General features: G+C 40.4%; 1 protein-coding gene across 1 annotated transcript; it reads left to right on the top strand.

Annotated features, from left to right (window-relative positions):
- The first annotated feature begins 1,070 nt into the window (after window positions 1-1,070).
- On the top strand, window positions 1,071-3,358 carry LOC306831742 (claudin-3-like). The gene is made up of 2 exons (XM_079355963.1): window positions 1,071-1,116; window positions 1,198-3,358. The coding sequence occupies exon 2, from the start codon at window positions 1,211-1,213 to the stop codon at window positions 1,859-1,861; it is 651 nt and encodes a 216-aa protein (XP_079212089.1). The 5' UTR covers window positions 1,071-1,116; window positions 1,198-1,210; the 3' UTR covers window positions 1,862-3,358.
- Window positions 3,359-13,819: the final 10,461 nt, after the last annotated feature.

Genomic DNA, 13,819 nt, shown 5'->3' with positions numbered 1-13,819 from the left:
ACAATTTTTCATTATGAATCTTATTTTAATTAACTTGAATTTAGCAGTTAACTTTAAAAAGACATTTGCCTCCAAGTATGTTTTATTATAAAGGTTGTGCTGGGTTTAAAAAAAAAGAAAAATGTCCAAATCCAAATAACTTACAAAAATGTTATATATGTATTTTAAAAACCTTATTTAAACATTCCTATGTGGCTTTTTCACTGTGCACCAACCTTCCTTACACACAGTGTATTGAACCAGGAAGTGTTTGGTCAGAGTAAAGGCTTTAACCGATACTGAGAAGATCCGTTGTCTGTATGCTTAAGGTGTCAGGAAACCAACCTATTATGTTTTCTCTCAGTTCATATTTGCTCTTGGTGCAGTTATTCCGGTTTTTTGGGATTGTTATCCTAACACCGAATCCTAAATATATAAGAGACCCACATGATTGTAACCAGGAACTAAAAAATGATCAGGACAGAGTCTACTTTTGTAGTGTGTGTTTGCACAATTGTGTGTGTGTGTGTGTGTGTGTGTGTGTGTGTTCGTGTGCGTGTCTGTGTGTGTTTGTGTGTGAGTGTTTCTGTGGGCGGGGGGGATATGTTTCTATGCTTACCCACAACAAACTTTCTAAGTGGCTGAAGCTATAGTTTCCTCTCTATGGTTAATGGTGACATGTATGTTAGTCAGCATGTATTTTTAAGACTAAACTTAGATGAGAAATAATTAAATAATCTTGTTTATAATATAGCTTGGAATTACTCATCATAACATCATCTATAGGGTAGATGTAGATGGTGTAAGGGCAGAGCTTTGAAAAGCTGATTTCAAGTCAAGAGGCAGCCATCTTACCATTAACAAACCCCTACTAACAACACATACAAAACAACCACACCTTGCCTCCATTACATCCATCCTCACCTGCCCTGCCTAAAACTCCCCTCCTCCACTGTATGTGAACAGTTGTGGGTTGTTGGGTTTGTTCTGCAGACAGCCTCCTACTGACATCATCACCAGGGAGACTCCTCCTAGCTCCCCTGAGGTATAAAGGATTTCTTGTTTCCGTGGCAGCATCTCATAGCTAAACCACACCCTGTAACAGGTGCTCACACTTTACAAGGACCAACAAGGCAGGTGAATATTCATTACACTCTGAAGGGTATTGTTTGTTTGAAAATCTGCAGACTTCACATTCGAGTTTTGTTCTGTCACCAGACAAAAAGCCAGTATGTCGATGGGCCTGGAGATTGTGGGCATTGCACTTGGAGCCCTTGGATTTATCATTGCCATAGTTACATGTGCACTGCCAATGTGGAGGGTCACAGCCTTTATTGGAGCCAACATCATCACTGCTCAGACCATTTGGGAGGGTTTATGGATGAACTGTGTGACCCAGAGCACAGGCCAGATGCAGTGCAAGGTTTACGACTCGTTGCTGGCTTTGCCACAGGAGCTGCAGGCCTCTAGAGCCATGATGATCATTGCTATTATACTGGGTATTCTGGGGGTCCTGATCTCCATCGTCGGCGCCAAGTGCACAAACTGCATCGAAGATGAGCCGTCAAAGGCTAAAGTGATGATCATCTCTGGTATCTTTTTCGTCCTCGCTGGACTTTTAGTCCTCATTCCTGTCTCCTGGACCGCCAGTGTCGTTATTCGAGATTTCTACAACCCCCTTCTGACCAATGCACAGAGGAGGGAGCTTGGGGCATCACTCTATATTGGATGGGGAGCTGCTGCCCTGCTACTGATAGGAGGGGCGATGTTGTGCAGCAGCTGTCCGCCAAAAGAGCAGAAGTACAAGCCTCCTCGGATGGCTTACTCCGCCCCACGCAGCACTAGCGCAGGAGGAGGGTATGACAGAAAAGACTATGTTTGATTAGTTACAGTTTTGGATTTAAAAAGAATGAACATGTTGGCTGTAGCCTACATTTTTTTGTTTATGTGTGTTGTTTGTTAGCTGTTAGCTATTAGAGAGTGAATCCTACATCCATAAAGACTCCGAAATGAAGAATGTGTGTACAAAGAATATCCTTTTGATTTGCTGGCATTTGTATTTGCAATATTTTAAAGTCATTCTTCTACCTATAGAAGGTAACCCTAACCCTAATCCAACAGTTATGACTTCAGAATTAAAGTGATTCTTTTAGCATGTTAAACAGCGTTCCTCTAAGTTTATGTTGTATTTATACTAAAAACCTTTGTTGCATTATGTGAATTTGATCACCTGTTTCTTAGTGTATGTAGGTGTGTTTGGCTCTATCATAAGCTGTTGGCAGAGCAGGTGTTGGGTTTCACTAAAACTTTCAGTTAAAACGCAGTGTGTGATTTTCATGACAATACAAGGAAGAGGCAGGTATCATTTTACATGGATTTGGTTATGTGATTGTTCTGTGTGTGTTTCTATGTGTGTTTGCATGTGTGTTTTGTATGTGACATTTGCTTCTGCATCTGCTGAGACTGAAACCAAATATGGTTCCATGATATGGCCAGGTTTATTCCTTTCCTCACAGTTTCACTGTTTAAGGACACTGAGGGTTTTATTTTAGTTGACAAATTTCAATTCACTTAAATTGTGAATTTATATGTATGAGCTTATTTTATATTTCTGTATTTGCCATATATTTTGACTATTCATATTTGACTTTGTAAGTCAAGTACAAAGTAAGTTAGTCACTTTGTACTGTTGTTATTGTTTCATAAATAAGTTATAAACACGTTTTTGTCGTTTTAATGTGAAAAGAGGCTACAGCTTGAATAATTCTTTAAAACGAACAGTAAGGGCTGATTCAAAAAAGGACTGTGTGGCATTTGAACCTGCTAAATGTATGCAAATAATTACACATTTTGAACAGTCATCTGCGAAAACTGTTTGGGGTTGGAAAGTGTGATAGCAGGAGCTACAGGAAGAAGGAAATGCATAGGGACAAACAAAACAACAAAAACAATTAATAAACAGATGAATAGCTACAATACCAGTAATAATATTAACAGTAACAACTGAATATGATAAAAGATTGATTAATATTAATAGTAGCAGCTATAATGACTATGAAATAGAAACTTTGTTTCAAATGCTGACAATTAATCTGATTTTTGGAGGCTGATTTACAATAAACGTGAAATCATTTCCTCTTGCCTCCCAGCTTATTATCTTTATGTGGGAAAAATAGTTCTACGTCAACACATAAGCACAGGTCCCCACAGAGAAAAGGGGAAGATAGATTCTCTCTGCATTTAGACACAAAACACTGATATATACATACAGTAACTTAGATATGAGAAAGAGCCTATAGAGGGAGAAAAATATGTATATGTACATTTTTGGAGCTGACCATGAACAATGTTCTATTACTTGCTACTGTCAAATACTTAACTGTACACAATAATACAAGACATTCATACATCAAAATGTTTGCATTGCTTGTATTTTAAATGTAAAGATTTCAATAAAATGTTTAATTGAGTCATGTTTTTTAATATGTCTTCGTTCATTAAAAATACAAAAGGCACTACCCAAAGCATGTGTCACCAAAACAAACAAAAGACTTTCCTCAACAAATTGTTTTAAAAGTTTAAAGCTGAGCTGGTGCGGAGAGTTAGGTTTCAATTTAGCCAGTGGCACAGTTCATTTAAATTCATGATCAGTTAAGCCAGCGCCGACTGATCATCAGATGAGGCCGGTATAGACTTCAGGTACAGTGAAACAAAAGGTTTTAGAAGATGGAAAACGGTTGACTTCTTGGATATTGAACAAAGACTGTACAGAAAGAAACAACATAAATACATACTAAGGCAAAAAGAAAGCATCAGAATCGGTTTTATTACCAAATGAATTTACATACATGAGGAATTTTTCTTGGTGTATTGGTTAACAAGGCTAAAATAGATTAGAATAGCATTTAAAGATTGTCAAATATAAAGAATAATAAAAACACAAAATGTAATAATTTTTTTTTACTGAGGGTGCATGAGAGAAAATACATTTAAAGTCTGGTGGGCGTTAATGTAGCGCATTACGACACAGTTTCAGCCTTCACATTACTGTGATGTTTTAGACTGTGGGGCTGATGAGAGTCTGTGTTATGTGGGAGGAGGGGGAGGGCAGGGACATTGTTCATCAGGCTGACAGCTGAGGGGAAGAAACTGTTCCTGTGGCGAGAGGTTTTGGTCCTGATGGACAGAAGTCTCTTACCAGAGGGGAGAGCCTACAAAAAGTCCATGTACAGGGTACCTGCAGCGTACCAGACTGTGATGGAGAAGGAGAAGATGGACTCGATGATGGCAGTGTAGAAGTGCACCATCATGTTCTTTGGCAGGTTGAACTTCTTCAGCTGCCGCAGGAAGTACATCCTCTGCTGTCCTTTTTTGATGAGGGAGATGATGTTCAGCTCCCACTTGAGGTCCTGCGAAAGTTAACACACAAAAACAGACAAAACAACACATTCCAACACAACAGGGCAACCATCCATGGCGCCATCTTGATGGGATTAATGGCTGTTTTGACAAGGGTCAACCTGGTTAAGGTGATATTTTGCATTTTATTATTTATCCTAGTCATGCTGCGTCCTGTTTCGTTCCTGCCCTGTGTGTCAAGCCCCGCCCTGATAATCTGCACTTGAGCCTCATTGCTCCCTGATTGTTTTCCTGAGTGTATTTACAGTTTTTTCAATCGCTAACAAGCGCTTTGTCATGTTTGGGGTTTTTGTGTGCTTTTCCACGTGTTTGTTTTGTTTTCCGTGTCTGTCTACTCCCTCTGTGTCTCCCTTCCCCCCTTAATTAGTTATTGGTTTCAGGTTTGCTCACAGGTGTCTCCACTTCAATCATCACGCTATTTAAGCCGGCTCCTTCCATGCAGCCGGCGCCAGATTATTGTTCAGTCCTCATGGGGTTGTACCATTCGTGTCAGCTCTTGATTCTCTCGTGTTTTTGGATGCTTGTGTTACTTGTTGTGATTTTTGACCTCTCGTGTTTTTCTCCTCTCGTGCGTGACCCACCCCAGTCCCTCCTGCAACCTCGTCTTCCACCGTTGTCTTGTTCGTCTAGTTCTGGCTCAACCTCACGCGTGTTTGGACTCGGGATTTTGGGATCACTTATTAAGTCACGTTATATGTATAGTAGCACTTTTATTCACATCTTGTCACTCGTCGTTGTAAATAAATGATTGTTTGTAACCTATTCTGTCTCTGAGTCGTGCGCCTGGTTCCAAAGACATTCTGATTCGTAACACGCTTACCCATGCTTCAGATGCTTTATCTAAACTCTTAGCACAGACTCACACTTTACTGTTTACAACAGGAGATACAGTAAAAATACTTTTTACGATATGATAAAACAGAAGTTTTACAGTATTGCTTACATTGAACAAAATATCCATGAAACACAAAAGCGCATTCTGAAAAGCTTATGAAACTGGACATTGAATTGAATATACAGTATTATACTACACTCCTTGACTCTCTCACTGTTGCTCTCAAAAGGAACAGTGTCGAGCTGCTTCATCAGTACTCTGTGTTTGGACAATGTCCGCATGATGGTTGTGAGGCTGATGCTATCGATATTGTCAAATATCTCATGGTCCTCCATAATTCTTGTTTGAATTTCATGCAGTTTTATTGCATTATTTACAACAACCATTTCTACAATGGCAAGCTCTTGATCATTATTGAGGAGCTTTCCTCTTCCCCCAGAGGGAGGAAGACGTTGCATTCTTTAGAGGGACAAAAAAAACTGTATGGCCTTATTGACATGTCAAGTGAGAATAGAAACAATCCATGTAAAATGCAATCCTTACCTGTTGGTTTGTTGAAAGATGCGTATAATGGACCGCCTCAAATTGGGCTACACTCTTTCACCAGCCTCCCTTAGTGAAAGATCATGGTTGATTACATGGTCAATGATAGTACCTTGGGCACGAATTTCATCACTGACTACTGTTCTTGCAGCCCTTGGAATGCCACCACCAGGCATTCTTACAACTCTACCTTGACCTCTCCCTGGGCCTGCTCCTGTTCTTCTCACGGCATCTCTCACTGCTCCTGCTCCTCTCACTGCTCCTGCTCTACTGCATCTCCCACTGCTCCTGCTCCTCTCACTGCATCTCTCACTGCTCCTGCTCTACTGCATCTCTCACTGCTCCTGCTCCTCTCACTGCATCTCTCACTGCTCCTGCTCTACTGCATCTCTCACTGCTCCTGCTCCTCTCACTGCATCTCTCACTGCTCCTGCTCCTCTCACTGCATCTCTCACTGCTCCTGCTCCTCTCACTGCATCTCTCACTGCTCCTGCTCTACTGCATCTCTCACTGCTCCTGTTCTTCTCACGGCATCTCTCACTGCTCCTGCTCTACTGCATCTCTCACTGCTCCTGCTCCTCTCACTGCATCTCTCACTGCTCCTGCTCTACTGCATCTCTCACTGCTCTTGCACCTCTCACTGCATCTCTCACTGCTCCTGCTCTACTGCATCTCTCACTGCTCTTGCACCTCTCACTGCATCTCTCACTGCTCCTGCTCTACTGCATCTCTCACTGCTCTTGCACCTCTCACTGCATCTCTCACTGGGCCTGCTCTTCTCCCTGGGCCCCTTGCTCTTATCTTCCTCGTCCAGGCATTACAGTGATTGTCTGTATTGTGTTTTAACCCTTGCCACTGAGTCTTAGCCAGATAAGAATCAGCAACATAAATCAGCTGTGTGTCAATTATTCAATTGTTTGTTTATTATCAGCTGAGATATATTGTTTTTGAACTGATATCATTGCAGAAGCAGAGGTTTTTATACTGTATCTAAGGTGTGGAATATTGTTTTTGCTATTGTGGGATGTTGTGTGTTAACATTTGTAAATAATACAAAAACAGTCCATGATTTTGTTGGGAGGTTTAGCTTGTCTGTTAAGAAAATGTAAGCATTGTGGAAATGTGTTCACTGACTGCATATTGTGTGAAAACGAAATGAAATGTGTGAATGGTATGGCTACAAAAGACCGATGCAAAACCAAACCATGACAGTTTTATAGTGCCCTATCAAGCCCGGATAACATATGTGTTGCACACTTGTACACAAATGACCAAGCGTGCATGGGATTTTTATAATTCTTTAATTTGCTCTGAGACACAAACACATCAACTTAGCGTGGCTGCACACTCTCTGACGTCTTGGTCAACTGAGCTACGCATGGCATCAAAGACCCTCTGTGCTGCCCTGAGCTGCCCCAAAAGTGCCTGTGTTTTACACTTCTTCAATCCACAAATATACCCACTCAAAATATCTAGTGTCCACAAACATGCCTGACATAACACGGGCCTCACATATGCACAGCTCATGTTAGGGCTCTTTGGGAAGCTGATTTTGGCGAGGCTGTTTCAGATGACGAGTGGGACGGTGTTTGGTTGAGCTCCACAGGCTGCCTGTTTACCAACAAAGCTGGGAGTTGCATTTTAAGGTTGTACACAAGCTTCAAATTACTCCCGTGAAACGTACCAAATTCAACCCTCTGCTTTGAAAATACTGTAATCAGTCCCTCCAGGATTTCGTGGAGTTTTTGGGGGATTGTTGTGGCCTAAAATGCCTGAATTCGCGGCAGCTTTTCCAAAAAAAATGCAATGCATGTTGCAATGTTTTTAGCTGTTTTTTGCAATTAAATTGCAGCAGGAAGCAAAAATTGCATTATGCGCACACACACACACATTTGTGTGTGGCCAAGCTCGCCAAGCTCTTTCATCTTTTCCGAAAGATGCTATTGACTTCCCGTTTGCTCTTTTCAAAATGTCTGATATTCCCTGTATTTTATATCTTCCTACAGATCGTATTTTTTATCCAGACATCTACGCTCTGTGTCTGATGGGTTAAAGAACGATCTCACTTCTTCCACTAGAACTTTATCATTCTGGCTGAAGGATAAACACGTAAATTTTTTTCAAATCTGGGACCCCTTTTTAGAAAATATTGGAGACGATGGGGCCCAGGCTCTTCGGAGTGGTCTTTATGGCCTTGCATGGGCTGGAGTTTACGGGGGCACTCCTGGGTCTTAATGTGCTGTCCGCATATTGCTGTGTTTGATCCCCTTGGTACTCTGATTTTGTAAACCTTCCTGGAGAGTTCTGTAAACAATAAGAAAAGAATGAAAACTATATTCGTCAAGGATGTAAGTATTTGTATGCATCTGTGTTTGTGTTTCATGCTGTACTGACAAAGTTAGTAAGAGAGCAGAAAAAAATGGACCCTGCTAGACCTGTCTTCAAATCATCAAATTATCAAATCAATTGACAGGAACAGTTTCAGTACCACTGAGTGCTGATCAGTTTGGTCAGCACCAATGTTCCCTCTAATTTTTCATGTGTCTGGGCATACACACAAGCTCCCTGAGCACACTAAGGACCACTGTGAGCAACATCAGATGTGTACGCTGTGGCCACACACCAGTATCATACCTGTACAAAACCTTGGATCAAAGCAAGTTACATGGCTTATTAAAAGAATCGAATTACAGCAGCAATTTTCACTAGTTTACTTTTTAAAGTGATTTGACTAACTTTAAAGGAAAAAGACAAAAATCTTGTTGTTCATGAGATGTGTAGTATGTTTTATGTGAAGAGTCTTGCTTGGCCATGTGAAGAGTCTTGCTTGGCCATGGGAAGAGTCTTGCTTTGGCCATGGAAGAGTCTTGCTTTGGCCATGGGAAGAGTCTTGCTTGGCCATGGGAAGAGTCTTGCTTTGGCCATGGGAAGAGTCTTGCTTTGGCCATGGGAAGAGTCTTGCTTGGCCATGGGAAGAGTCTTGCTTGGCCATGGGAAGAGTCTTGCTTTGGCCATGGGAAGAGTCTTGCTTGGCCATGGGAAGAGTCTTGCTTTGGCCATGGGAAGAGTCTTGCTTTGGCCATGGGAAGAGTCTTGCTTTGGCCATGGGAAGAGTCTTGCTTTGGCCATGGGAAGAGTCTTGCTTTGGCCATGGGAAGAGTCTTGCTTTGGCCATGGGAAGAGTCTTGCTTGGCCATGGGAAGAGTCTTGCTTGGCCATGGGAAGAGTCTTGCTTGGCCATGGGAAGAGTCTTGCTTGGCCATGGGAAGAGTCTTGCTTGGCCATGGGAAGAGTCTTGCTTGGCCATGGGAAGAGTCTTGCTTGGCCATGGGAAGAGTCTTGCTTGGCCATGGGAAGAGTCTTGCTTTGGCCTGGGTGAGGTCCAGTTGTGGCCTGGGTGAGGGTCCTGTTCTGGAAGAAGTGATACATATACACCTTTCAGACATAACATTTTGTTCACATTAAAACATTCACATTTTGCACAATGACGTGTGCTGTAGCTTGTGATACAGTGTAAATTCCTGTAACTCTGTCTGTAAAATATGTAATTACTCAGTTTTTTATTATCATTTCTACTACCCATACATTGTCTAGTAGTAACATCATTTAATGATTAATATCCATAAGTAAAAAATCTTTGTAAATGTCACTAGAATATGCACAAATCTGACTTAAATTTTACCTTATTTTTCACGTCTGTCCTTCGCACTTCTCCAATGGTTGTACACTTTGTCCAGGTTGATGGCTTCGTCTGCTTCTTGCTTTGACTTTATGCGCATCAGCTGGTCCAAATGTGCCACTTCAAGACGATTTCTGTCACCCAGTTTCACCGCTTGTTCTTCTATTTGAACATATTCTGACAGCCATTCCATCTTAAAAGAACCGCATTTCTTTTTCACAATGGCTTGGTGAGTGGATGTGTCGCTGCCCGTTCGTTTCGCCATGATAAGGGGTTAACATTTGCTTATCGTAACTCCACCGCACTGTTGTTAGCTAGCTAACCTGCGTGGCGCGAATGGGCAGGGTTAATATGCAAGCACTGTCAATGATTGGCTGCGCATATCATATCATTGGCTGGACACCTGTCACTCACTGAGTTACGTTGCAAAATGGTACAGAAAACAAAAATATTATTGTTATTATTATTGGTTTAATTGATTAGATAAGATTAGGACTAATATTAGATATTAATTAATACGTTTATGTTGAATTTTATTTTATGCGCTGCATAGATTTTCTTGTGCGCTGAGAATGTGCGAGCAGTGCGCGATTGCACAAGCGCGCAGCTTAGAGGGAACATTGGTCAGCACCATTAAAAGGCAAAGCCTACCAACACAAAGCCTAAGCTGTTACTGTACACTTTCTGTATGCATCGGTTCAAACATACTTTTTTTTTTTTGCAGATTCTTTCTGAGCACGTTTATTTGTCCCAATCAAAGAAAAGGGTTCCATTTCTTAAGCCCATTCAATCCTTTTCAACCAATATATTCTTATATTAATATATTCTTATATTATTATTTTTTTTATTTTATTTTTTATTTGGTGTAATAGCATGACAAACAGGTAAAATATGCATGATAAATAAAGCACAAAAACTGGCAATAATGATAATATAATACAAAACAGAAATGGTGTAAGACAGCAGTGACAAAATACAGGACAGAATAAGTAATGAGTGAAGGTAGAGCAGACACGTATCAACTGATTACAACTACAAAAGGCATTACAAAACTACATGAAATTAAATAAAAAAGTTCATTAAAATAATGTTGAGAAACGTTTTATGAAAAAGTTTGTATGTCATTTCCCACTCGGTTCAATATTCAGAAAACATGACCATGGACCAACAATCCATTGTTATGCAGATGACAGTCAAATTTATGTGTCGCTTAAAAAAAACAGTGAATAGGCTATTCAAGAGTTATTTGAGTGTCTTGAGGACAAAAGCCTGGATGGCTCTTAACTTTTTAAATTTTAGTGATAAAAAAACGGAAGTTTTTGGTTTTTGGTGGTACCTCTGGGAACCCTCCCGTAGATCTGGGTTCCTTGGCCCAGTATACTAAGCAGTCCATCACAAACCTAGGGGTTAAAATGGACCCTGAGTTAAGCTTGACAATCAAATCAAGGCTGTTGTTAAATCTAGCTTTTTTCACTCGAGGCAGTTGGCCAAAATAAAGCCAATTCTTCTGAGGCAGCACTTTGAGACAGTAATCCAAGCCTTTGTAACCACTCGGCTGGATTACTGTAATGCATTGTATGTGGGGGTTAGTGGGTCCTCCATTGCCCATCTCCAGATGGCACAAAATGCGGCTGCACGTCTTTTAACTGGCATTCGTAAATATGACCACATTTCCCCTATTTTAGCCTCCCTCTACTGGTTGCCTGTGCATTTTAGGATCCATTTTAAAATTCTTTTATTTGCTTTTAAATCTCTCAATGGTCTTGCCCCGCCCTACCTCTTTGAGCTTCTACACGCTTGCACACCAACCCGCTCTCTCAGGTCAGCTGATCAGCTGCTCCTGAAAACCAAACGGAAGCTCAGAGGGGACTGTGCGTTTTATGTTGCAGCTCCAAAACTATGGAACAATCTGCCTCAGCACCTTAAATAGGCCTCTTCTCTGTCTGTTTTTAAAATCACATTTTAAAACCCATGTCTTCTCCCTGGCCTTTGACACCAAGTAAGATGTTTATTTTATTTATTTTATGTATTTTATTTCTTTAACAGCTTGCATGATTCATGTTTTTTATGCCTTTTAAATGGTTGTGTATTATGCCTTTTTAACTTATTTCATTAATTTATTGTACAGCACTCTGGTCAGCTGTGCTTGTTTTAAACTGCTTAATTAAATAAAGTTGGATTTCCAAAAATACTGTATAAGCAAGCATGGAAAGAGACAGTTGATTAGTCACATTAACAAGTAAGATCATTTATCCAATTTTAATCAAATTAATTTCTTTTTTTGTAGTATGAATAAACAGAAGCAGCAGTACAGTCTTCAGGATGCTCTGAATATCATCACGGGAGATGACAGCGATTTTGAGGGATTTTAAGTCCCCCCTTCCTTAAGTTGGGGACTTAAAATTTGGGGCTGTTGCTCTGCCTCAGGAATCCTTTGTGATTTTGTAGTTAATCAAGGGGGCACTGGCAAAAAAAAACTTATTGGATTGGGGGGTGCTGTTGTGGTCAAGCTGTGTGAAATGCTCCCATCATACCAAACTACAAAGTATTTGCAGTATTTTCTTCAGTGCCATCAGTACCCAAGCTTCTTGAGCAAAATATCTACTTTGTAGGAACATTCTGGAGAAATCGCTTGGCTGGTTGTCAACTTGAAGATGAGAGAGGCAGTGGCCATTGTTAAGTAGTATCATAACAAATTTGTTGATTGATCTCATCCTACTGTGCCATTGACCCCCAAGACAAAGCTTGACGCTAGAGCAAATCAGACAAAGCATATGTGGAGGTCAGCAGGCCACACATTGTGAAAGAGCACAACACTTTCAAGGCGGGCATAGACCTCTTTGATGCATGCGTCGCAAGAAGCAAGTACCACATGAGATCAGGAAGATTTGTACCTCTACCTGTTGTGGCAAATCATGTTAGGCCTGGTCAATGCATGTTTGCTTTACCACTCTGACTGCAAACTACTTGGTGTCAGAAAGCCACTTGAAACAAAGGAGCTTCCTTACAGAGGGGGCGCCCAGCATTGGACAGCCCATCTCCATCATCACTACCATGCAAGAGAGTCCGTACTGGTGTTCCAGATGATGTTCGCACAGATCACATTGCAGACTGGCCTGCAAAATGTGAGAAAATAGATTGTTGCAAACTCTGCAAAGTCAATGCAACCGCCACTCGTCTCATTGAGACGAGTCTCTAAAGACAAGGTGGTACCAAGATATTTCGACCATTTGCCTATTGAAATTACCCACACCACAACTACAAAATATTAAACTCGAACTTTCCAGCAGAAACTGGAATGACTCTCCTCATTTTTCACATTTCCTGGCAATGGCTTAGAATAAGTGAACAAGTGAACTAGACTTATTTAGCATTTATACCCACTATTCATTTATTCACACACCACACAAAATATCTCAACTGGAACATCTCAATGTTTAAAATAAATCAGTGCCTTGTTGTTGGAAGTGAATAAGTGAACTTCAGGAGCACACTAGGGCAACAAATGAAAGGTCAAAACATTATTACGACGATGGGGTGCAGAGAATACAGGCCATTGTTTGTTCAGAGTCTTCAAATTACATTGATTGGACATTCGAATGTCAACTTCTGTTTCCAGCAGGAACATGTGACGTTGACAGGTAGCAGATTCTACACAAACATGATGATGACAGGACAGCAAAGTCCAACAGATAGAGACACTGAAGGTATTAGCGGAGGTTATCACAGGTTTTTTTAACCTTGTTGACTGATTGGATGTGTTTGTGAAACAGATACTTTTGGTTGTAAAACACTTCAGTAAACATGGATCAATAAATCATTTTAAATATTGTGATATGGATTGTTATGATATGGCAAAGCATTTAAGAAACATCCCTTTAGCTTAATGGACTTTGAAGAGTTATGATAAGGTAGTGAAGTTACAAGACACAAAAAGAAGAGATGAGAAGAATTAGCACAAAAAACATTTTGTGTGTGCAACTATTATCACTCACTTAAACATCAACAGAGACAAAAATCAATGAAGACGAGAGGAATCAACATTTGTACAAGTCTTCTGTGAACATTTTTATCCTCCTCCTCATGATTATATATTGATTGTGCCTACATATTTTCATATAAATTGTATTTCAAGAACCTACAGGTCATTCCTGAGTTGTAAGAAATGTTGGAAAAATCCAAATTTTGTAATAATGTAAACCGATTTATCACAGTTTCCTCTCTTCAGTAACATGTAGACTTCAACATGAAAACCAAAAGAAGAACATGACATCCGTTTTAAAAAAAAAAAAGAAAAGTAGAAGTAAAGTTTTTTTTAAAGAGGGATCAGTTTTAACAATGTCCTTTAAAACGGTGTACTATTA

This window comes from Symphodus melops, assembly GCF_947650265.1.
Source record: "Symphodus melops genome assembly, chromosome: 11".
In the NCBI taxonomy this organism is placed as follows: Eukaryota; Metazoa; Chordata; class Actinopteri; order Labriformes; family Labridae; genus Symphodus; species Symphodus melops.
The sequence above is the reverse complement of the archived record's forward strand: the minus strand, read 5'-3'. Positions and strand labels throughout refer to the sequence as shown.